Raw genomic sequence first — 26378 nt, forward strand, 5'->3', positions numbered from 1 at the left:
GGAGAGACAGGCTGTGTGATGGGGCGGTTTGTCCCGCTATCATACTGCCCAGCACCAAGTGAAAAAGCATTCACACTCAAGTGAGTTGTTTGCATTGCCCTGCACAAAAAGCAAATAACTGTAAATGTGCACTTGCACTGTGACTTTGTATGTAGATTGTGTGCAAAGTGTGGGGGTAAAGAGCATTTCTGGCCCTAAATTACACTCTGGGGGTCCCCAAGGAATCAAGCTGGCAACATCCTTTATGAGAGCCAACATGAGATGACTGGCATCCCAAAACATTTGTGAGAAGGTCTTCCAAACTGTGCTCCACTAATCAGAAAATATGGTGAGCACAGTAAAAGTGCTTTGTAGAGTGCAAACCAGGCCACCACTGCTTGCCCACAAGACAGAAAACCACAAGGCTGGGGGGAAATGACTGATTTGCTTACCATTCTTAGCTTTGCAGGACTTGTGATCAGGCTGGAGCAGATATCCTTCAACACAGCTGCAAACATAGGAACCATGGTGGTTGGTGCAGGTTTGGCTACAAGTGCCATAATTAGTGCACTCATCAATATCTGTGAGGAAGAATGAGAAACTTATTACTAACCTGTTATATATCTAATATAACTCAGTAAAATGCTGCTGTGGAAGTGCATGAATGGAGTGGCAAGACAAGGATTTAAAAAACCGAAACATTGGGATAAAAAAGTACATGCTCACTTCCTCCAAGGGCACAATACTCTGGGGACACTGTCCTGCACAGGCCATTCTGAAATGAATGAAAGCTCCCCATGAGAAAAGGAGTTTGCATTTCCATGTGAAAAGGTCATATACCAAATAACTGATTTTGCCATAACTTGCAAGCCCAAAAAATGAAACATTTCTTAACACCCAGCTTGTAAGTGCTGTGCCTGTATCACTCTTGAATTATTAGATGCATACCTATCTCATACCTGTTTCTAGGTCTGCCCCCCCAAAAAATGTTCACAAAGTGAAAGTGACATGTAGCTGACATACTGAAAGTGACACCAATATAACGCTCTTGTTCATCACAATTAAAAGCCCGACAGTGTAAGTTATGTACTGAGAGCCATCTAATTGCTATGGAAAATCTGGATCTAGAATCCAGGACTCCTAACTGACAGCTAACAGCACTAGCTCATTATTTCATGGTATCTCTCAAGCTTGACATTTCTTCTGCTTCGTGTGAAGGCAAAAAGTCCAGACACAATCATTTTAAAAGCCACAACACAAATCAGTCTACCATGAATTCCTACTGAAAATAAAAATGATTGGAGGAGGGGAAAGGAGATGGGGGAGAGGGAGGGAGGGAGGGGAAGAGAAGAACAGGGAGACAAGCAACACTGTCTATCAAAGAAAATACAATAGATGTTGACCAAACATATGTTTTTCCTCCTTAGAAGTTGCTGTCAGATGCCTGTCTTCGGCATTCTCTCCTGTTCCGTATTACGGCCGCTACCTACCTTTGCAGCTTTTCCCATCTTCTGCCAGCTGGAAGGTATTGTTGCAATAGCACTCTGGGCCATTCAGAGTCCGGGCACAATGGTGCTTGCATCCCATCTCTGTGCAGTTTTTGTAGAACTCTAAAGAAACAGTGGGGGGGGGGGGAAATGGCATCAGTTGGCTGCTGGGAAGGTGATTTAGATTTGAACAGGTGTGGGGGAAGCTGTGGCTCACTTGATGTTGCTGCACTACAACTCCCATTATCCTTGGCCATCAGCCATACTAGATGGGGCTGATAGGAGTGAGTCCAACAAACACCCGGAGGGCCACAGGTTTCCTACCCCTGGATTAGAGATTTCAGGGACATATAAAACATAGAGTAGTGAACAAATTCACTGGATATTTCTTCTGCATTAATATTCATGCATGGCACAGACGGTCATGCAAGAAGCTACAAGGCTCATGTAGAAATCTTCCTATTGGGTTTTGTTACATGTGCATCAGTTTTAACCTAAGGTTCCCTCCTAAGTCAGGCAGGTGTACAGCAAAGAGTGAGTCTTGCTTCTTCAAATTAGTTTGATATTTAGGAACCTCTTAAGAAATGCAAAATGCTATGCTCCAAAGAAATCCAGTCCCTCTCATATTCAAAAGGTTTGCAGCAATGCAACTCAACAGTTCCATTTCAAAGACGTGGTGGGAGAGCAGCTAATGGTCAAAGCTTATTCTGGGCAAAATCCTTAATATATGTCATACCCGCCCATCTCCATCTCTAATAAAGTCAATTTTTATTTGTATTTTTAAATAAGCACCAGAATCTGGAGTGAAAAATTCAAGAAGATCTGAGAGGATGCTGGGGTATGAAACTTGTATTGTCTGCTAGTTCACATCACCCACAATTACCACCCAGGATCCTCTGCAACACTGCAAGAGTTTCTGAGGCACACCACTCATTTCAATGATAATGATAATGATAATGATAATGATAATGATAATGATAATGATAATAATAATAATAATAATAATAATAATAATTATTATTATTATTATTATTATTATTATTATTATTTATACCCCACCCCTCCCCGGCCAAAGCCAGGCTCAGGGCGGCTAACACCAGTAAAATTACAGTAAAAACATAATTGGGGGGAGCAATTTAAAATACAGGTTAAAATGCAATTTAAAATGCAGCCTCGTTTTAAAAGTAGCCCATAGATCAAAACCATAAGGGAAGGGAAACAGAAGGGTCAGACTGAGTCCAAACCAAAGGCAAGGCAGAACAGCTCCGTCTTGCAAGCCCTGAGGAAAGATGTCAAGTCCCGCAGGGCCCTAGTCTCTTGTGACAGAGCATTCTACCAAGTCGGGGCCAGTACTGAAAAGGCCCTGGCCCTAGCTGAAACCAATCTAACCTCCTTGAGGCTTGGGACCTCCAAAACGTTGTCATTTGTGGACCTCAAGGTCCTCAACGGGGCATACCAGGAGAGGCGAATGTGGCAACAAGTCTTGGGCCAGTCCTGAAACAGGCTCACAAGTAACTGGCAGGCACCATAATTATCCAAGTCAAATCATCAGTCCACTGGGGCTGTCACAGATAGGTGGCATTGGCTTCAGTACTCAACATAACACAAGGGAATACTGTTACCCCCACTGTTTCCCATCACTCCAGATTATTACCAATCAAAACCAGATGTTAATATTTTACCGAATTTCTCTGGGGTACCTGACTCCCAATAATTTCAAAAGATGTGTGCAGGCGGCTTATTTATTTATTTACTTGTTCATTCATTCAAACATTTCACTCTATAACACTTCCACTTTCAAGATTTGCAGCAGTACAGTAGACGCTCGGGTTGCGAATGTGATCCGTGCAGGGGGCGTCTGCGCACGCGTGGGTTGCAATTTGCGCTTCTGCGCATGCACCGAAACCCGGAAGTAATCCATTCCGGTACTTCCAGGTGCGACACAGTGCGCAACCTGAAGCATCTGTAACCCGAGGCATGACTGTACAGCATTGCTGCAAATCTAGCAGTAACATCATGCCGCTATGCCTCATCCAAGCTATTATGTGATGCTGCAACCAAACCACATGACTGAACTATAAGAATGACAATTGTTTTTAAACTGTACAGCTTAGCTGTGGATGAGGGAGAAAATTTGCTTGTTATTTTAGTTTTGGCAAAGTTGTTGAAGACCCATACACAAACATTATCTTTGTAGCAAATTTAACACAAGGATTGTTTTCCTAAAGAGCACAGAAAAACATTTCCATTTTTACAAGTGCAGACAACAGCTCCTAAACTGTAACGATCTGTTATGAGCTTAGGAAAATGCCTTACACCAGCATTGTCTACTTTGACTGCCAGCAGCTCTCTGCGCTTTCATATGCCACTATCTGATCTTTTTTCGAAATGGAGATGCCAGGGATTGAACCTGGGACCTTCTACATGCAAAGTATGCACTCCAGCACTGAGCTGTGGTCCCTCCTTGAATGCCAGTCTTCTCCTTCACCATTTAAAAAGCTGGTTTGCTTGCCCAGTTGTGTAAGCCACTGCACCAGACTATATAAGTTTTGAATATAGAACAGCTATAACATCAAACTGGTTGGACAGTGTTCTCAAAGCTACAAACATGAGTCTGACCAAACTGTGGGAGGCAGTGGAAGACAGGAGTGCCTGGCGTGCTCTGGTCCAGGGGGTCACGAAGAGTCGGACACAACTAAACGAGTAAACAACAACCACAACAACAACACAACATCAAACATTATGCAGGCGACACAACTTGATCTGGGCCACTTTTACAGCGAGGCATCATGCTAATGCACTTCAGAAGCATTGTAGAAAGTTGCTAAGAACCACCAATATGAGAGGGACTAAAGATGGGAATATTTAGAGGCAGGTTTGAGGCCAACTCACTTAGACTATTCCAAAGCTCTTGTGACTATGGCAGGTCCCTCTACACTAGGGCTGGAATTTCACAACTGACTAGGCAACTGGCAGGAGCGACCTTTTTATTATTATCTGGGATCGGATGGACCAACTCAGCAGTTCCCAGGCACACCAACACAAATGTGATTCTACCCACAAGGCTGCAAAATAAGGGGGGAGGGGGGATGAAAAGTACCCTTTCGCTGGGAATGCTAGCTACTCAAACAAGGCAGCAATAAGATAAGCTTCTGTGGCTCCAATTATTGCACAAAGGGGTCAGCACTGTAGCTTTTGTGGCCAAAACGGACAATAATTATGTGCTACTAGAGTGCACTTCGACCTACAAATGGTTCTTTGTCTCTATCCTCTCCCTCCCTCCCACCCGCTCCCCCTTTCTTTCCATCCTGGGTGCCACCGCTGCCACTTCAGAGTTCAGCATTTCAAAGCTGGTTACAAGAAGAGCCCCATGCATTTATTTACAATGAATTGGTTTGCAGTGATTTCAAAATGGAATTCATTATGAAAAGAGCCTTAGGGCAAGTTTGCACATGACAGTTTCTTCTATATGCGAGCAGCCCTGAATGAACTCAAGATCTGCAGTTGTAATTAGTAATGCAACCTGCACAACCAGGCAAGAGTGGATGTAGCCTCCACCAGTGGCCTTTTTCATCCAGCAACTGCCTAAAAGGAAAAGGAGAGACAGTGAGATCCCAACTTCATCAGCTTTGCGCTGGCAAATGCCATTTGGCTCCTACTTCCCGAGGTTCATCAGTGGCTAGTCTATCTGGAAGCTGTGATAGTGAAACAGACTCCCACGAGAGGTGGTGGACTCTCCTTTCTTGGAGATTTTAAAGCAGAAGTTGGATGGCCACCTGTCATGTATGATCCAGTTTGAGATTCCTGCATTGCAGGGGGTTGGACTAGATGACCCTCGGGATTCCTTCCAACTCTACAATTCTATGCTTAAAAGAAGGATGAGTCTGCTAGGGTCCTTTGGATCAGTGTGGCTAGGACCAACTGGGTTCCTTCCACCCCCAACATCAGCAGCCACTCAAAAAGCCATTATACTTGGCCGCTTCATTTGCATCTTTGGTTTCCTCTTCCCTAGGTTATCCTTTGTTCCCGTTTTTGTCAAATCCATTAGTTTGTAAGCATTCTGGTGAGGCCTATTTTGATTCTTTGTATCATTTATCAGAATTTTATGTTGAATAATCATGCTGGCAGTATGATGGCTGCTAAGAACAACCAATGTTAGCTTACATATTTTGCCAGGCAAGCACAAAGGCTGCTTGTGCATAGGTGAAAATGTCACATGAACTGAGTCTTTGGGTTTTCTCTCTTATTTTACTCTTCCACCTGCTTTTGTTACTCTCTTAGCCCATGTGAGCAAAGCAGCTGACACTCAGAAATGGATGATAGATTTGCTCTCTGTGTCTCTCAGGGGGCCCTTCAATACTATGCCATTGCAAGCCACTCTACCCAGTGTTGCAACTACCCACACATATTGAGGAATCAGATGGCTACATATTTTCTTGCAGATTCATGTAATTTCCATAATTCCAGCCTCCTGGACATCAAAACCGTCAGTGACTTTTTTTTTTTTTAAAAAAGAGCACATAAAAGAACATAATGGTTCTGAAAAGCCCTTAATATGGTATCCCACCGAACCCTGGAGTGGTTTCATGGTGTTCCCAAAATGAGATTCATCTCTTAAACACCAAGGTCACAAAGAACACCAGCCAGGGGATACTTGGAAGGAGACAGCACTTCCATCAAGGTTTCCCGATACGCCTGGCTTTCACAGTTTAACTATTATTAATGCCTGCAATAAATGCTAATAAAATTTCCATCTGCCCCGGATTTTCCCCAATACAAAGAGAAAATAAACTGAGGCCAATGATGAGCCCTCCATAATGGAGGCTTCCCTTCATTTCTCCAATAAACCATGACAATTCAAGTTTCAAGATTCAATCAAGAGAAAGTTTCTCCAGCAGTGTGAATACTATTTATTCCTCCAGTAGTTACAAGCCAAGATTGCCCCAGAATACAGCAGGATAGCTAGGCTATTCCTGATAATCTGATGCCAGGAAACATGGAAATAGCACCTCCAGTGTGATCTGTCCATGTTTAGTTGCACTACTGAACATGATGTACTACTGTTTTACTTTGTATTTTATTTCATATATTGAGTGTTATGTTAAGCCAATTCTCTTCTGGGCCCAATTCAAAGCACTGGTTTTATCCTATAAAGCTTTACAGAGCTTGGTACCCCAATACCTTACAGAATGACATTTCCCCTATGAGCCGGCCTGCACCCTGATAACATCATCATAAGCCCTTCTCAGTGCAGCAGACCAGAGGCTAAAGAACAGGTTTTTTTTTCAGTAGTGGCTCCCAATTTATGGAATGCTCTCCCCAGGGAGACGTGCCCAATGCCAACATTGACATATTTTCAGTGCCAGGCAAAGGCATTTCTCTCCTTCCAGACATTAGACTATTCCTATCTGGAACAGTTGATGATACTTTTCTTGGGTAATTCTTTGGTGGTCAAGTTTGTCTTCAGCTGGGAAGAGAGGGTATTGTCTGGTCACCTTTACTGCTTTGATCTGGTTTGAAATATTTTGTGTGTTGGAATTTTTGTACTGTACTGTGTAAAATTGTTATATTGTGCCCATAGTCAAATTCGACTGGACTTAACCATCCAGGGGTCCTTTACCTTTAGGGACACAGATGGCGCTGTGGTCTAAACCACCAAGCCTCTTGGGCTTGCCAATCGTAAGGTTGGTGGTTCGAATCCACACGATGGGGTGAGCTACCATTGCTCTGTCCCAGCTTCTGCCAACCTAGCAGTTCAAAAGCACACCAGTGCAAGAAAATAAATAGATACCGCTTCAGTGGGAAGGTAAACAATGTTTCTGTGCACTCTGGCTTCCAACACCAGAAATGGTTTAGTCATGCTGGTCACATGACCCGGAAAGCTGTCTGTGGACAAACGCCAGCTCCCTTGGCCTGAAGCGAGATGAGCACCACACCTCATAGTTGAATTCAACTGGACTTAACAATCCAGGGGTCCTTTACCTTTACCTAAGCTGTACTCTGATATTTTATTTTTGAAAGCAGCTTTGAGACTTATTATGGAAAGCAACTAATTAATTACGTAAGTATTTTTTTTTTCAAGAACGTAAGAATGTAACGATAGTGTACTGGATCAGGCCAATGGCCCATCTAGCCCAACATCCTGTTCTCACTGTGGCCAACCCCTGCTGGTCTTTGTTGGGCCACTAGCAGGAAACAGACTGCTGCATTCCTTTCAAACGTCCTCTTTCTACTAATGCCAAACAAATGCTCTCAGTTTAGCATGATTTTTATTTATTTACTTTTAGATTAAATTTCCAATAGCCATTACATAACTGGCACCTGTGCATGCATAGACAGAGATTCCATAAAGAAAATAATGTTCAGTTGTGATGTCATAGTAATTGAAGACACACTGCCAAAGCAATGTGACATAAGATGCAAGGTTTTCAAGTTGTCTCATAAACCTATCCTGTTTAAAAAAATAATGCTGTAAAACTGTTATGATCTCAACTTTCAGTTTTAAAAAGGGGTAGGTGGGCGTGTTGAAGTTCTAGAAGTCACAACCACAGCAGAAAAATTGAGGAAGACAAAATGATTCATGGACATCACATGCTTTTTTTAAGCATAAAATAACGAAGTAGAAGGAGAGAGGGCAGGAGGTGTAGTCTCTAATCCTCCAGAGTTACACCATTCCCAAGGATGCTTGAAGGCTCCATTGCCAAACTGTTCCTACCATGATCAGTATGTTTCTCCTAATGCTCATCTTAAATTTACTTTCAGGTAACTTTAGCCCATTTGATTTAATTGTAAGGATAAAATGGGGGGAGGACTTTGTAAGCTCTGCCCCCAAATCAATTTTAGTGCTACTGTGTGTTTTTAAAACAAAAAACTCCAATGCACAAAATAAGCAAAGGTTGTATCCACCACCAGACCTATTCAGAGTACCCTTGTTGAAATTAATGAGCCTAAGTTAATCACATTCATTAATTGCAATGGGCCTGCTCCAAGTCTAGCATTTCATACATCCTACAGAACAGCAAATCCCCTTTGGCCCCATTCATGTGGAGCTGAATTGTAGAGTTGGAAGGGACCCTGAGGGTCATCTAGTCCAACTCCCAGCAATGCAGGAATATGCAGTTGTCCCATATGGGGATCGAACCCGCAACCTTGGCGTTATCAGCACCACACTCTAACCAACTGAACTGCACCCATCTGCAGCATTTTGGAATCCAGCCAGCACAATGGAGGACCCAACCCACCATTCATTTGACACTAATGGAATTACACTTCATAAACAACATTGATTAAACCCAGGGCATTGAGGAGAATTACTTTGCCTTATCCTCACTGGCAATGGCAGAGCTTTGTTTTTTTTTTAAATAAGCTCTGAGCAAACAGCCTTAAGGAAAGTTTCTTTGCTAAGCATACACAGTTCAGACAACTTTTTGCAGACATTGCCTATGGACATCTGGGCACCAACCAGGCTATTGCCAGGACACATTCTGATCCCCTCCCTTTGCATGGAATAGTTATGCATTTTTGTTGCATACCAATAAGCAGCATCCCTTGGGGATCCATCATGTTGCCGCTCCAAGAGGAGGATCCCAAAGTGCAGCCGGTTGCAGTTGCCAAGGTAATTCATTGACGGCTTTGCATGCTTCTGGGTGGGCAGTGGTTTTTTTCCTGGCAGTACATGCCGGTACACGGTACCAGCAACTATTTTTCTAGAAAAAAGGCACTGCTTACTACCATCATCTCATTGCCACATATTCTCAAATTTGGAGCCCTCAAAAAACAACTCCTGAAGCTAAGCACCAACACGAACAAACTCCCAAACCAATGACCCTCCTCCTCTTCCCACACCCACCCAACCCTGACACAGCCGAGCCATTACTCCTCCCCATGAGCAGAGGCCACTGTGGGTAACGCTGAGGCCTCCTCACAGGCCGCCGAGGAGTCTCTTGTTCCTCCTCACTCTGACCACTCTAGTAGGAGGCAACAGGGACGCCCGTGGCACTGGAGGAAACAACTAGGGAGAGAGGGGGCAGGGGAGGGAAAGCTAGGCTGTGACCTGAGGGGATCACTAGGAGGAGGAGGAAGAGGAGGCGGTGGGGCGGCTGAGTGGGGATGGGGGGCCTCCCTGTTCCCCCAGCCCAAGCACCCAGCATGGTCACTAGCCTGTGGATGGGAGACAAGAGGGAGGGAGGGCTGCAGCAGGGCGACTTCATGGCTGGGTCAGATGTCTGGTGAGTGGCAGCGGAGGGACAGGAGGACAGACAATGCTCACCCCCCCTCTTTGCAGCAGTGCGTCATTTCCTCTCTTCCCCACCCATTAGTTTCCTCAGTCTGCCTTCAACTGGATGCCCTTTGTGGGCAGAGGTTGTTTACAGTGGCCTTTTCTCCCATGGTTCCCAGCCTCTGTCACCCAACGTTTTCCCTGAATTGGCAGGTGTGTACAAATAAGACTGCCAGTGAAGCGAATAGTAATCCAGCCAAAGCTGCTGCCATAATAAATTGTTTTAAGGTGCTCTGAGGCTCTTTGGTCATATCTAAGCTCTGCTCAGCGTGGACCTGTTAAAGTCAGTGGGCCTAAGTTACTCATGCCCGCTAACTGGTCCGCTCTGGAGTGTACAAAGACTGGCAGGCATTCTGCTCCACCAAATTCCTGGTTTTCCAAGGTATAAACCCCTCCTCTTGGTTCTGATTGGTTACATAAGAGCAAGAGGCTGCAAGGCACAGTCGCAGCTTCAGGCAAAATCTTAACGGATTGGAAACTGGGCCAAACTAACAATATGAATTTTAATAGGGACAAATGTCAGGTTCTGCACTTGGGCAGGAATAAGAGGTGCACAACTATAGGGTGTAGGACAACATGGATAGCAAAGGTAGGCTATATGCCTTAACTGTTAGTATAAACCAAGCTCCTTTTACCCTTCATAGATTTATTGCATCCTCATGGTTTCTTCCGCAGAACCCTGAAGTCTGCCAATATTGCCTTTCTCTCCCTCCATCTCCTTATCACAAAAACAAAGGTTAGTCTTGCGATCTTCTTATACAGGAAAGCATGGATCAGTTTTGTATTAAGACAATGATATGCTCCTGATAACTCTACTGTGTGCTTGTAAAGAACTTGCCCAGATTTGCACATTGTACATATCAAGCACTCTATGATGTGACCTTCTATTAATAAAAGCAACTCTCCTTTGCAAGGAGTCATAAGCGTGCAGACATGTTGCTGGCTTTGATCTTTGGTCTTTGAATGACTCATCAGGTTGTCATTTATACCTCTGTTTTTACATTCTGAGGATGCTTTGTGGAGGGTGGGAAGGATTCTGCTCCTCAAAGGGTCATTAATACCAGGGAGTGGTGCTACAGAGAGTGGTGCTCACTTTGGGTTTAAGTTGCTTTGCTTGGTTTTTAAACTCCTGTTATTCTGCACGGTATGGCACCACATCTTACATCCATAGTGATTATATAGATATGTTGGATTGGTCAATTAGATGATAATGTCAGAAGCTACAGTGGTGAGCAAGGAGGATAAATGCCAATTATTTTAAAGTATTTAAAGATGAAAAATTGATTTATTTTCACATTTAAATTGGACTTAAAAACAACACCATTGTCTCTTAAAAAATAACGACCCAGTTTTACAATGAAACAGAAATTTAACGCAAAAGTCTACGCTTAAATTCTCTTAAGGATTAATCGATTACCATATTATCAAACACCCTGTGTCAATTTTTCTGTGTAAAAGATTAAACTATGAGGGAAAATACCTGACTTGAGGTCAAGCATTGTAAATATGACACATCAGTCCATGTACTATAATTATTATGAGTAGTTATGGATATTTATGCTTCTACTCAGTAGTAGGGAATATATGCTTTCCATCTCCTGAAAAAATATAATTCTGCCTAGTAACTGGCAGTCCTTGCTGTGTGGAATGTTTTGGGCCCTTGTCAGAACCCAAAGCAGCGTCAGCCCCTGCAGTAGCCCAGGGGGATTTTTCCTTTTCCTCTGAACAGCTGTCCAGATGCCATATCTCAAATTACTTTTGAATAAAACCCCAATCTAGTTCCTGGGGCAACTCTATCTGGGCCCAGGCAACCCTGCCAAATTCTAATCTAAGTATGGTAAAATGCTTGCTGATAGCTTGAACTTGTAAGGAGAAAGAGAAGTGTTTTCAAAAATCGTAAGGGAGTTGGAGATATTCTGCACAATATCTCTCTCGGCTGTTGCATCTCTCTCGCTGTTGTTGTTGTTTTAAAGATGTGCTGAGCATATGTGTCACATTATTGTGAAGCCCTTGTGTTATCACAGAAGCCAACATAGTGCCTTCCAGATGTTGCCACTTATAATTCCCATTACTCCTGACCACTGGCCATGCTGTCTGGGGCTGATGGGAATCGTAGTTCTAAACAGCTGAAGGCCACCATCTTGGCTACCCATGTAACAGAACCTGACTTTCCTGTGAAGGCTAGTTTGTGCAATAAAATCTGCTCTTGGCCTCTGGACATATCCTGGAGAACACCATGGACCATGAGACAAACTGGCTGTCCCTGGAGTCTGAGTACTACCCCATCCACGGTTGCAGCAGCACTTAAAACTGTATATTGAATGATACTAATGACATGACAATGCCAAACAGACCACAACAGACAATATAGAGCATGGTAAAATAAAGCACACCTAGCCAAGGAAATGGCCAAAGGTAAGGCCAAAAGGAGCTCCTCCAACACACGTGTCAGCAGCTGTGGCTGAGCCCCTCTGGTCATTTGTACCAAACCCATGGAGACAAAGTCCTTCAAAACTAACTGAGGTAGAGCACCTTCTAGTACCAGTGTGGCCTTTTCCTAACCTATTGCTTTTCTTTCTTTTTCTCTGTCTTTCTTTTCAGGCTTGGAGAATCTGAAAATGCTGGGTATTTCAACCCAAGTCTTTTTTCACCTTCAACGCTGAGGAAACAGCAATCCCACTGTAGGGAAGGCCAACTGGGCTAGCAGCCTGGAGAGTGAGTGGTGGTCATGTCCCCCCCACCCCTGACTAGGGATCTACAAGTATAGCATGGGTCTCCATATAAGAACCCCCTTCTCCAAATGATGGCTCAAGGGGAGCCAGAGACTCAGCAATCAGTAGATTCAAAGATGGATGTGACTTTAATTTCAGTGCTTTCTCAAGATCTGATGCTGGACTTCCTCAGCCACCCAAAGAGCCTTCTCCCACAAGACTGACCTTAACCATAAGGCTCAATCATTCCATGGCTGCCTATTAAAAGCTTAACAGGGATAGCAACTATCCACTCCATGAGATTCTCTGTCTGTCTGTCTGTCTGTCTGTCTGTCCGTCTGTCTGTCTCTCACACACAGAGTAATGGACTGGCTGGATGGCAGGAGGAACCAGTTGGGGAACCACCAAGGGAAGAAGGCTCAGAGCCTGGGGAGTGGCGGTGGGACAATGATGAGTGGTCACAGGGAGAAGAGGGGGGAAACTGAGAAACGGTGGTGTCGGAAGCTGAAGGAGAATCTGTGGCAGAGAGAAATCCAGAATCATGAGGCAGAAGCTGAAGAGGAGGGAGGCCAAGAGGCAGAAAGGAGTCAGGCTGCTGAAGAGTCACAGGAGCCTCCCCCTCCAGCTGTGACAAGCTCCCCTCCCTCCATCTCCCAGAACCAGGAGAGGGCTGAAACAGGCAGAGCAGCAACAGTCTCCTATTGCTTGGAAGAAGCCCTGGAGAAGAGGTGATATCATCGACTGGGAAGGCAGCGACTTTTAGTCTCGGCAACTGGGTTCACCGAGTAAGACCTGCAGAGCCTGAGCTGCTGTGCCCATTAGACCTGAAACTCAGCCAAGTCTGTGAACATCGTGTTTCACTAATAAAGAGATAACTCCAGCTTTGAACTGTTTATTTACTATTAATTTGTAACTATCATTTTGTGGGGCTTGCTGCCATAGGGCAGGCATCCATGGAAAAAGCCTGGCAGCTGAGTCTTAGGCCTTAAAAGCTTGGGGAGAACCACTCTCCAGGGGCGACTGAGAGAAGAGAACACACACAGAAAGAAAGTGGATGTTAACAGCAGATAACAGTTCCTTTAAGAACAGAGATGGGGTGGCCCTCCAGGTGGACTACAACTTCCACCATTCCTTACTATTGGTCATGCTGGCTAGGACTGATGGAAGTTGGAGTGCAATAACACCTCTGGTGTGCCACAGGTTCCCCAGACCTACCTTAGAAATGAAAAGGAGAGGTCAAAAGGTGAGGGCCATGACCTTTCTGTGTGCATATGGGGAATGGAGGTGGGGTGCCCACTCTAATATGGCTTGAGAGGTTCCCCAAATGAGGTTCTGCATGACCACACCTGTATGTGTGACTAAACAGAGTTCAAGAAAAGCAGCAGAGCCCACCTGTGGCAAGGCCTAGCAAGAGTAGGGGGGGGGGACTTACTTGGTTTTTTTAAAGATTTTACTTCTAGTTCAAACTCAGCACCAAGCATGGGCCAATTTGTAATGTACTTAAGATTTACATTGTACAAATGATGAGACAAAAGGATGGGTTCCCCCCTACCCACTCCCTGGAATGAAAAAGCAAAGCTGGGAGACATGGAATAACAAGCCCTCAGAAAACACAGGCCCAGGCACTGAAACTCCTGTCACAAGAAGATCCCTAGAGATTCTGAGGAAATTCCACACCACGCTCCTTACAATCTAAATCCACAAAAACTGCTGCTTTGAGATCCCAAAATTCCTCAAACTTTCTACTGGTGAATAAACTGTGGCTGACCCCTTGGAACATCCCATATCTTTCCCTTTCCCTCAGCCCAAAAGCTTTATTCAACACCAAACAAGAGGGACGTCATTTCACAATCTCTGGCAGCCTCCAGCCTCACGCTCGGGTCATAGGAATGAGTGCAAAGGTAGGCCTTTGCCAATATGGCTGCCCTTCAGAAATGAGGTGACCGCATTCACTGTGACAATGAATCCATCTGGAAAACAACAGCATGTTTATGTGCAGTAAGAGGAAGCGGTTTCCTGGGATAAAGGAGGTTGAAAACTACACTGTTCTGTTCCAGTTTAGCTTCCCAGAACTGACACTTAGACAAACAAACAAAAAAAGATGCAGCTGACTTTGCCTGAACACTGCCATGAGTGGAGGAAAAAAGGAGAAGCAGGAACTGTGGCAACCTAGAAAACTGGAGAACTGATAGAAGAAAGGCAGGATTATGCCAATTTGACTGGCGTTAGGGCTCTCTTTGGTCAGAGAATGGAGCTTTAGCTAGTTTCTCTTTCATACGTCTAGGCATCTAACCAAACTATTTGCCTATTAGCAAGGACAACTGTATATATTCTACAGCACATGAAAATGTGAGGGGATGCCACCACACCTACCCCCCCCCAAAAAATGCTTGGCTTGGCCCATGTTACTGAGAACCTAGCAAGGGACTATGAGACTCAGGGTAGGAAGCTGGAGAACCTTGGGCTTTTTCATTACTCCTTTCTGATGAAGGTCATGGCACAGGAAGAGAGATGGAAATAACGGAAGTAAATTACACAGGTAGTGTCATCAGAAAAGGTTTGGTTTCTTGGACCATTGTCTCCACTTCCTTGAGGAAGGACTTCTGTCAAGAGACGGGTTGCACCACACAGCAACTGACAATAATGTGTTTGCTAAAAGTCTCGTAAACCTGATCAGCAGAACTTTAAACTAAATCCTGAGGGGGAGAGAGACAACAGCAGGAGAACATCTGGTACTGGACATAATAGTTTCATTGATGCATAGGAAACTGATGTGGCACTTCCTGCTAAAGGGAAGGAAACTAGAAGAAGAAAGCAGCTGAAGGGAATAACTTGTGGTTTCCATTGTCTCTATACTAATGCACAGAATATGGGAAAAAGCAATACAAATTTGAGCTCTTAATACGGGATGGCAAATATGACCTAATGTCAGGAGCAAGCCAGCAGTAAATTACACAGAGTAATTAACTCATCCTTAGAAAAACAGGAGCTGCACAAGAGTACCAGGCCTAATGAGCACAGCAACTCTTCTTCAGTAGGTCTTGCCCAATCAGGTAGTTGCAGAGACTGAAGGTCCCTACCTTCCCACAGCTGCCTAAGTCTCCTCTCTGAGTCTTTCCCAAGCAATCTGAGACTGTGCTGGCATGTCTGCCTTTGCTCCTCCTGCTTCATGCCTCATGAACTACCAACCAATTCATGGTACCTAATTGCTGTTACTTAAATCTTGGTGGGATGAGACTCATGACTGCAATGTAGAAAGTGAGAAGTATACCCTATTCAAAAGGAACAGACCAAACAAGAAGGGAGGAGGACTAGTACTGTACGTAAAGGATGTGTACATTTGTGAAGAGATCCATGACATTGAGCATAGAAGGCAGACTGAATCATAGAATTGTAGAGTTGGAAGGTACCCTGAGGGTCATCTAGTCGAACTGGCTGCAACACAGGAATCTCAACTAGAGCATTCATGACAGATGACCATCTAACCTCTGCTTACAAACCTCCAAGGGAGGCATCCTTGCTACAAAACACTACAAAATCTATAGTCCACAATCTACTGAGGGAATCCATTCCAGTGTTGAACAGCTCTTACTGTCAGAAAGTTCATCATGATGTTTAGTTGGAATCTCCTTTCTTGTAACTTAAAGCCATTGGTTTGACTCCTACTCTCCAGAGAAGGAGAAAACAAGCTTGTTCCATCTTCCATGTGACAGATATTTGAAGATGGCTATCATATCTCCTCTCAATCTCCTCTTATCCAGGCTAAACATACCCAACTCCCTCAACTGTTCCTCATAAAAGCTTGGTTTCCACACCCTTGAGCATCTTGGTGGTCCTCTTCGGTACATGTTCCAGCTTGTCAATATCCTTAAATTGTGGTGCCCAGAACTGGACATAGTGCTCCAGGTGTGGTCTGACTATGGAAGAATAGAGCAGGACTATTACTTCCTTTGATCAGGACACTATACTTCTGATGATGCAGCCTAGAACAGCATTAGCTTTTTTTAGCTGCTGTATCAGACTGTTGACACATGTTAAGCTTGTGGTCTATGAAGACCTTAGATCTTTTTCACATGTACTACTGGCAATCCATGTGTCCCTTCAGGAGGTGGTGGGCTCTCCTTCAGTGGAGGTTTTTAAGTGGAGATTAGATGGTTATTTGTCACAGAAGGTTTAGTTAAGATTGCTGCATTGCAGAGGGTTGGACTTGTTGACCCTTGGGGTACCTTCCAACTCTACAGTTCTACAATTCTATGATTTTATTATTCTATTAACAAACACTGCATTTTCTAGAGAGGAGCAGAACAACTGTGGTAGATACACTCATGGTGCCAGGCTTTGTCTATAGCTTAGGAAGAGTCAGGTCACCTCAATCAAGGGGGTAAAATAGAAGAAGAAGAAGAAGAAGAAGAAGAAGAAGAAGAAGAAGAAGAAGAAGAAGGAGGGGAGGGGAGGGGGAGGAGAGTCAATGTCCTTTCCCTTGTTGGGCAGGGAGAGTATCCAGAAAATGCTGACAGGGTCCAGGAGTCTAACCCTTGTTGGAAAGACACACACCAAGGAATACCGCTGATTTGGCTCAGCACAAATTCCTTTGCTTAAAACACACACACACACACACACACACACACACACACACACACACACCCTTCTCTAAATGACAGCTGTTGTTAGAACACTGGTTGAGAAGAGCTGGTAAGTGGTTGAGAGAAGCCACTCCTCCTTTGCTTCCCATATTCCTGCTGGAAGAGGTTCAAGCTTGCATAATTTGCAGCAGTAATTTTCTTGGCCTTCATTTATGGACATGTTAATATGTCTGAGGGCATTGTTCACACAGGCACTCCTGCTACAGTTATTGTGGTGAATACTTTGCCTCTGCATCATTCATACCATCTTTAGGTACATTCCCCATTCTTCCACTACAAAGCTGTTCATGTTTCTACAACCAAGTCACACAAGAGTATATCAGAGATCTCTCTTCTGCTTTCTGCAAAAGAAAGGGTCCCCTCTGCAGGGGGAAGAGGCATTTTGAAAAATGCATAGTGCCGGCCCTCCTTTTCGCTAATGTCCATATGAGCACACATTTCCAGAGCAGGCTATGCGCTCCTCCCTGCTCCTTGCTTTAATTTTCCTCTCAATGATGTTTTGAACTTTACTGAAAAGCAGCAGCAAAGAATACACAAATTACTCATCCCTGCTCATAAATCCTAGACTGCTAATGCCAAAAGCCTTGTAATCAGCATGAATTAAGCATACTGATGCAAATAACACTTTATCTCATAAAATTCTTACTTGGCACATAACCCTGACTGAAGTGCTTCCTTTACAGTTCATCTCTCACAGATGCTTAGCAGTAGTAGAGTTGCTAGCACAATCAACGTTGAATTGGGTGCAACTGCTTTGCAGGCCTCATTTTGGGGATACAAGAGCCCAGTTCAAATCCCTACCTTAGCAGTGAAGATCAGCAGATGGCCTCGGACCTAGACAAATCAATCAATCTCAATCTCTCTCTCTCTCTCTCTCTCCCCCTCTCCCTCTCCCTCTCCCTCCCTCCCTCATGTATCTCAGAGTTCTTATAATAAAATGCAATAACAATATACAATGGGATGTACTGGCAGTGGTGAGTGGAGAGAAACAATATACAAAGATGTCATATTCTAATTCTGAAGGGTTTTTGAGGGAAAAGATTGTCAATCTGAGGGGAAGAGATCAAACTATGGGCAGTAGTTTCTTTCTAAAATCACAAGGGATGAAATACAAACTACAAACATCAGGCCTGAGCCCAACATCACCTACTGCAATTGTGTTAACATAATTCTGTCACATTTACTGTAGACATAAGAATCTGAAATTAATATCCTTCCAAGCATCCTTTTCCTCCTCCCCTCGACAAATCCAATAAAACCTGTAAACAAGTTGTTATGACCATGCAGCTTATTAAACCCTGTATTCATGTTTAAGAAACAGGATTCAGAAATAGGCTTTGGAGCCGTTTGTACCACTATGCTGAAGGAACAATAGCTCTTTACCCTTCTGTGTTAAAGTTGAAGCCAAACAGCTAAGGGGACTGTAAAACTAAGCTGCTTAAAATACCTCAACCTCTCCAAAAGGCAGTAGTTATTTCTGCTACCAGGCTGCCTCAGACAAACCCTCTGGTTTGTACAACATTTTGACAATCTGTTAGCAGAAATGTATTTATTTAAAATAGTTTTATCCTGCTTTTTAATAACACCACTTTCAACAAATGCATTCCATAAATCCTGAAACGAATAAATAAATAAAATAAAGAAACTGCCACATGATAAAACTGTTGCCTGGGCTGTAGCTAACCTCTTCAGGCAGCCCATTTGGACAACAACTTCTCTCTCGACATCACAATTTTGAGCACTGTAAACCTAGATCAAAGGATGTTCCCCTAGTGGAGATACTGGGGGGGGGGGAGTTGCACAAACATAAATCCTTGCACAAATGGAATGAGTGCATTGGCTACCACCCCATATGACTACATTTGCCTATAGCCCTTCTAGTGGTGCAGCAATAAAACTGCTAGCACACTTGCAAAGCTAAGGAGGGCCTGGTTTGGTTTCAAATTGGATTTGGGAGGACGGGGTACACATTGTGATTCTTGCATTGCAGGACCCTTCCAACTCTATAATTCTATAATAATGCAGGGCTTGCATGCTCCCTTTGCTCCTCTCTTCATTCTGCACAGTTATAAGGAGGGCTTTGGCACAGCTGAGGTTCATTTTTACTGGATCTCAGTTTAGTGTTACATTCAGACATCTGGAGTTTTGGAGTACATTGTCAGCGATGTGCTGTTGACACACAGTTCCACTTCTCCTTTAGGTGTGGCAGCAGATGTGCTAGACCAATGCCTTGTGTCAGTAATGGACCGGTTGAGAGCCAAGAAACTGAAGCTTAATCCAGACAAGACTGAGGCACTGTTAGTGGGCAGTTGCCTAGACAGAATGTATGGGATGTGGCCTGCTCTGGATGGGGTTACATTTGCTCTAAAGAAAGCAGGTACAGTACACAGCTTTGGGTACTTCTGGATCCATTACTATCATTTGAGGCTCATGGGGCCTTGGTTGAACAGAGCACTTTCCATTAGCTTCAACTGGTGGCAAAGCTGTGCTCCTATCTGGACGGGGCATTCTGGGTGTTTTAAGAGGTGTGTATATATATATATATATATATATATATATATATATATATGGGGAAGGAAATGAATGTCTAATGCAGTGGTTGGCAATATGAATCTAGGAACAATCAAAACAAAATCCTGAAGGGGACATGAAAGCAGCCTTGGTTTCCTCCAGCAGCTAACCCCAAATTTAATTTAGAGAGGTACAGACCTCAATGCAAGAGGCCTCAGACCAAGGGGTCAGAGCAAGCCCAGACTCTTGCAGTACACACTATAAAGCCTCATATGCTTTAAAAGAATGGGGAAGACACCCAGCATCAGGCAACTCTAGGGTAATGTAACAGACCAGGCATAAACATCTTTCTTTTAACAGATCTGCCCTGGGGCGAGAGGCTCTGGCAGGTTTCTGTTGACAGCCACAAAAGTGTTATCACTGCTTTACAATTCCATTGCCTGAAATGCTGTAGAGAAGAAGTAATGCTTCCAAAAATAGAGGCTGCGCTGCAAGCAAAGAAGGGTGCTTGTCCGAGAGCTGCTAGACATTCCTGGTTTTAAACAAGCGTCCCTTATTTAAAAACACTGCACCTCCCAAGAACACCACAGAAAGCCCACTATTTCACATAATAGGTAGCCCACAACTCTATGCAGCCTTAAGAGGCCCAACCCTTAAAGAATCCACATCCTCAGTGCAGAGCAGAGCTCAGTGAAAGAGATACTACATAGGTCTTCTGGCACTCCTTAAAAATTAATCAGCTTCCTTCATTTGTAAATAACAAATGAATTCAATAAGCTGACCCATCTTTTAAAAGAGGGCCCTATTTCTTATCGGAGCATATGAGGATTTTCATTTTTCATTTTCATTTTTGCAAGGTAGTTTCCAGCAAGCCCATCCCATGAACTGTGAACAAATAGGGGTGCTGGGGTTTTCTTAAGTTGCAGCTTCACTTAACAGACTAGGACTTAAACCTGCCAAGACCTCTAAACAGCCAAGTTTGTTCAGATAAATCATACCTCAACATGTTCCAAAGCTGGTAACCATGGTTTCCCAGTTTGGACAAAACTTGGAAACTATGGTTAATTAGAGACCTCCTAGTTTAAACTGTCATGTGAAGGGGGGAAGTAAAGAGGCTGTGTGAGCAGGCAAACTGCTTGCTCATACCTCACCTTGTTGAGACATAATCACTCAAAGTGGCTCTCCAGGTACCACTTCAGCTGAACAAGAACCCAGTCTTGCAGAGCTGAGGTGAACTTCCATTTGGCCTAATTAGATATAGAAAGGCTGCCTTTTCAGAGCACTACTTTCCAGAGCTTCCACATTTCTGCACTCTTGAATATAGCTTATTTACAGTACCATAAATGTTCTCCTCAAGCTTGCCCATTACCAATTGGTTATATTACAACAACTCACACATCCTGAGCATGCCATGGTTAGTTTCAGGGAGCGACAAGCTGTTAAGGGTTTTAAGAACCAAGATTTGTTAATCAATTACATTACAGCAATATTTAACATCTCCACCCCACCCACCCCCAGCAAAAAACCCGTCAGGCATCATAGTTTGTCTCAGTACACTAACTTGCTGAGCATGCTTAAAACAGAAAAGCAACTATGAAAAACGGTGTTTATGAAAGTGCAGCATTTAGAAGGGCTAAACAATGACAGTCAACACCTGGAATTTCTAAACTTTATTGTAAGACTTCTGGTGTGATTTTTCAGGGCACATCTGCACTGCAGGGTATTAATTTACCTGTTACTGCCTTGGTTTGCATTGCTTACACGGAACAGCTGTGTCTGGCCCACAGACGACTGGGCTCCACCTCTATCAGAAGCACATTCTGGGCCTACTTCATGGAGGGATGGGCCATAACTTGGTAGTAGAGCATCTACTATGCATGTAGAAGGCCCCAGGTTGAATCCCCAGCATCTCCAGGTGGGGTTGGTAAAACACCCTTGAGAGCCATCCTTGAGATCCCACATGCAAAGTGTGGGATCTACCAGGACACTTCTTAAAACCCTTTTAGAACTCTACTATGGGATTCTCTTACCTAGATTGTGACAGTGGGAAGCACAACTTCCTCTGTTCCTGGGATTAGCTAGCTAGGTGACATTCAGACCTATAAGAGGCAGCTTCAACTCCCCATCTAAAGCTTTAAAGTCACTACTTGTGAGGACAGAGACAGTTTGCTTTTCCAGAAAAGCTCAGCTGCTCTCAGTTACATCCTGTTTGAAGAACATGTAATGATCTGGTTGCAACCTAGTCTAGTCTGAATGTGAACATTGAGCCCGGCTATGTGCATCTTTGATGCTCAATGGGCCCAAGACAGAAAACATCAGTCTCCCAGCATTTTCTCAGCTCAGTTTGAGTGCATGAACTTAACAGTGATTAGCTTTTTTTAGTTGCTATTTTGTTAATGTTGTTGCTATTGTTTTATAGATTTTCAACACTACATTGATTTGTTAATAATATATATGACTTTCGCTATAATTGTGATGTTTAGCTTACTTTTTGTTGCTGTTTTGTTAATAGTTTGCAACTGTTTCAGTGATGATTTTTTCCTTATTTTATATGATTTGTGCTGTATTTGTGATGCTCTTTTTTATGTTATTGTTCCTTATTGTTTGTAAACAGCTTTAAGATTTATTTGAATGAAAAGGGGCATGGAAATACCATCAATCAATCAATATCTGAACAGTTATGAAAAGCACACTTCTTAACTCCAACAGGAAAAGTAACCTGACCACCTGCAATCTTTGGTTGTCTAGTCCAGATACGTTTCTCTGTGGCACAAGGATAGGCTCATAGCAATGCCCGGCCTTGCTTTTGGCAGATCTGCACAATCTCTTGCTTTCTCTAACTTACTTTACTTGTGCACTGGTGCCCTGCCCACCCTCAGGCACTGGAAATCTTATTCAGCGAGCTCTCTGAAGATTTCAAGGCACTGCCAAGGAACTTTCAAGTATATCTCCACAGCCCTAAGGATAGGTGAAAACGCTCTTTTTAAGCATTCCTTCTACATTCCCCACTATTGCTGCACTCCAGCAGAGTGTCAGCATGCAAGCACACACACAGAGCTCCAAATCCAAACACCTGTTCTTCAGTAGTGAAAATCTGTAAGTGAAACCGAAACTCACTAACATTAGAGATGTTTCCTCCCAGTCAGGACCGCAGAGAAAAACTACAAGGGAAGAATCAGGTCTGCCACTTAGTCATGGAACTGGTAAGCCTTTCAGAGTAAATGACTCTGCTGATAAACAATGGGGGCCTAAAGCCCCCCCCCAAATACACACCAGCCTCCCAGCAATTTCTCTGCTCAGTTGGGCAGGTTCGGTTTTGGAGGTGGCCCCTCTCAAAAGTGACTGGCTCTCATTCAAAACCTGTTATGACTCAGCACAGCTTTCTGATTGTCGCCTGATTAGCTTAACACATTTCTGTTTCCAATTTATCCTGATTAAAGATGGATCATGTTTTTGTTTTTTGCTTTTTTATTGGGTTTTATATAATAATGATATAATAGACGATTTACAAGTGAGAAATGAAAAACAAGTGGCTTTAATGTTTTTAGATACAGAGAAAACATTTGACAACATCTCCTGGAATTTTATGTTTAAAGTTTTGGAATATATGAACTGCAGAAACACTTCTATAAAAGGAGTCAGGACAATTTGTCAGCAAATTTGATAGTAAATAATGTCCTGACTGAGAATTATAAAAGAACTAAAGGAACGAGACAAGGTTGCCTGTTGTCAACCTTGTTGTTTATATTAGTTTTAGCAGTACTGGCGCAAAGCGTAAGATGTAATCAAGAAATTAGAAGTGACCATCTGGAATCAGCTTTATTTCCTAGTATTCAAATAATTATCATAGCTCTGACGTCCACCCTACTATGCATCTTTCTGAAAATCTCATCTCCCGAACCACCCAGGTTGCTCTTGCAGACACTAATGGATCAGCTAGGTTGCAGCTTTAATCTCTGTATGGGACAGCTGCATATTCCTGGATTGCAGGGAGTTGGAGTAGATGAACCTCACAGTTCCTTCCAACTCTACGATTCTATGAACTAATACTGTATGTCCCTTTGCATACAAAAAACAGATGCAGTCACCACAAAGCCAGTAAGTGAAGTTGGAAATTGGATCCAAGGAGTCATTTATCTAGCCAACTCAAGTATTTTAAACCCCAGTTGATGTTTCTCCTTGTCAAAGTGATGTCAGAAAGATGCAATTGAAAAGTGGAAAAGCAGCAGGCAGGGAGAGGAGATACTGTTCTCTTGGTCAAGCGTTTTGCTCCATCCCATCTCCATCCCAGCCTCTTTCTTCTCAGCTAAGGTTCCAGGCCCATATTTCCATTGCAAACAAGAGTCTGAAATTCTGAGGCAGTGAGGAGGGGGAATTCACAAGGGGGCGCAATGGAAGGCAGGACAAAGGTGCCCGTTCTGATGTTTATCCACTAAAGATTGCTCCCTCACAATGCTATTTTGCACAGAAGAAGCAGTGGGCAGTGCATTAAAAAAATGAAATAACCAGATAATGTGAGGTTCCATTCTGCAGCTTGAAAACTAATTGCTGTAGGCTGTTAATCATTTACCACATTTCTATTTGATAATGACTAAAATAAAGGAAATGTAGGATAGATGTAAGGCACTAATATGAGAAATTAACACTATACTGCTTTGCAACTCGTAGACCTATGGCTTCACTAACATTAATTCCAAAAATTAAGCTTAGTGTTCTAATTAAAATCTATAACCACCTTTCCTTAGAGTGCATCTGTCAATATATCTAGTTCCTGTTCATTATGCTTCTGTAATTACTTGCTATTCCGCTAACAACCGCAACTCTTACTCATCATTCCCTTATTAACACAATCTAGATTGCAACAGTCCTTTTGCTGTAACATGGCAATTCAGCTGTTCAGCAGTCAGCACTCCAGTCAGAAGAATCCACACACACCCTTTGCTCCCAGCAGCGCCTGCATTCATCTCTAACTTCTTTTCTATCAGGGAAACCAAGGCAACATTCATGGGGCTCCCATCCACCCAAGTCCAAATCTACTAAACTGTGGCTAAGTGTACCTTCAGACTATACCCTGGATGGCACTGGCCTTCGCTGCACCCAGGGCTCCTCCACTAGTAACAGCTTCTGCACAGCATCAGGTGAGACAGGGAAACAGCTTACCTTGGCAGTGGGGCCCTTCATCTGAACCATCCACACAGTCGCGTTTGCCATTGCATAGTTTGGACATGTGGATGCAAAGGTCAGTGCCCAGGCAGCTGTGTTCATTAGGATGGCATCGGGACACTTTGCTCTGTGGACCTGGAAATGGGAAAAATCGTAACCGTTATAGGAGAAGATAAGCATACACCAAGGACCAGAATTAATAGGAATACGAGGAGCCAGAAACAAAGCCTCTCAAGTGTGAGGTGGTGCTCACTCAGGCATGCAAAAAACCCTACCACATACTCATGACTCTGTATCTGTTTGCATAGGAGCATGCATAGTTTTCCTCCAAGTAGTTCAAGGTTGTATACCTAGCTCTCCCTTTCCACATCTGGACTGCAGGATGCTGGAGTAGATGACCCTCAGGGTATCTTCCAACACTACAGTTCTATCATCTTCTTCTCACAGTGACTGGCTCAATGTCACCCAGGCAGCTTGATGGTTACGTGGGGATTGGAACCCTGGTCTCCCATATTCTAGTGCAATGCTACACCACAATGGCTCTTAAAATAAAACACACACAAAAATGCTGTATCTCAGTGGGTACAGTGTTGGACTACAAGAGACCTACATTCCAATACTTGCTCAGGCCAAGAATCCCACTGTGAGGTTCTTAGACAAATATCAACTAGCTATGTTCTGTTCCTGATTCTGCTATTGTCATGCTCGGTTAAATTGTGCATTTTTTTCATCTCAGTCTCGACATTACAAAATGGATTTGAATTCACATGTACTCATACCTGCTTGTGCATTTCCCTTACATATCTGGTTGGCCATTGTGAAGACAGAACGCAGGACTAGATGGGTCTTTGGTATAATCCAGCAGGGCTCTTACATGCTCCCCACCACCACTGCACTACCAACCTCAAGACTTGTTTTCAAAAAAAGTCAATTCCCTTCAGCAGCTTCAAATTGAGGGTTAATCAAGGAGGATCATTTACAGTCCATGGGAGGGGGTCATGGAGTGACCCAGCCTATCAATCAAAGTGGTCCACCACACAGAAAAAGACCCATTGATCAACCACTTAATCACAACTGGGGCAAGCATCGTTAACAAGCCACTTTATTTCTTGAAGAAGCTAATAAACAAGCTAGTTTTATTTTTTGTGACTAGCTTGTGGTACACTCCAAAAGGCTGCATTAGACAGGAATTTTTAACCTTAGAAAACCACTTTAAAAGTAGCTGTTCTTTTGCCCATAAATATATGTCCTTTAATTGATTTGGCTGGAACCCAAAGACAAATAAAACTGGGAAGGTCACAAATGAGAAGATAAGAAAGTCTGGACCAAGAGCTGGGAGACTCAAACCAGCTATGAAATTCAAGGGGCAAGAAGAAGCAGAAGACTCCATTCTGTTTACAACAGTTTGCCTGCGGTGGTTATAGATTTGATATCACAAAACGTTTCCATTAAGTGACACTTAAGTCAGAGCCATTAACTCCATGTGATGGTTTATTGCAGCCTCCCCAACCCGGTGCTATCCAGATGCCAGTGTGGCCAATGGCAACAGATGATGGGAGTTGGAAAATGTCAATCACCTTTCCTACCCGGGCAGTTCTCTTTCCAC

The 26378-nt window shown here is 43.5% G+C and overlaps 1 protein-coding gene across 12 annotated transcripts in view; it reads right to left on the bottom strand.

The window, feature by feature from the left end:
- The window catches only part of LRP1 (LDL receptor related protein 1), a 312513-nt gene that overhangs the window by 184818 nt on the left and 101317 nt on the right, over positions 1-26378 (bottom strand). For all 12 annotated transcript variants that reach the window (XM_083599706.1, XM_083599705.1, XM_083599704.1 and 9 more), the window contains 3 exons: positions 24770-24907; positions 1470-1589; positions 432-560 (listed from right to left, as the gene is read on the bottom strand). In XM_083599706.1, coding sequence (XP_083455832.1) covers positions 432-560; positions 1470-1589; positions 24770-24907 — 387 coding nt within the window. The remainder of the gene's footprint in view (positions 1-431; positions 561-1469; positions 1590-24769; positions 24908-26378) is intronic.

Source organism: Podarcis filfolensis (genome assembly GCF_964270895.1).
Source record: "Podarcis filfolensis genome assembly, chromosome: 2".
In the NCBI taxonomy this organism is placed as follows: Eukaryota; Metazoa; Chordata; class Lepidosauria; order Squamata; family Lacertidae; genus Podarcis; species Podarcis filfolensis.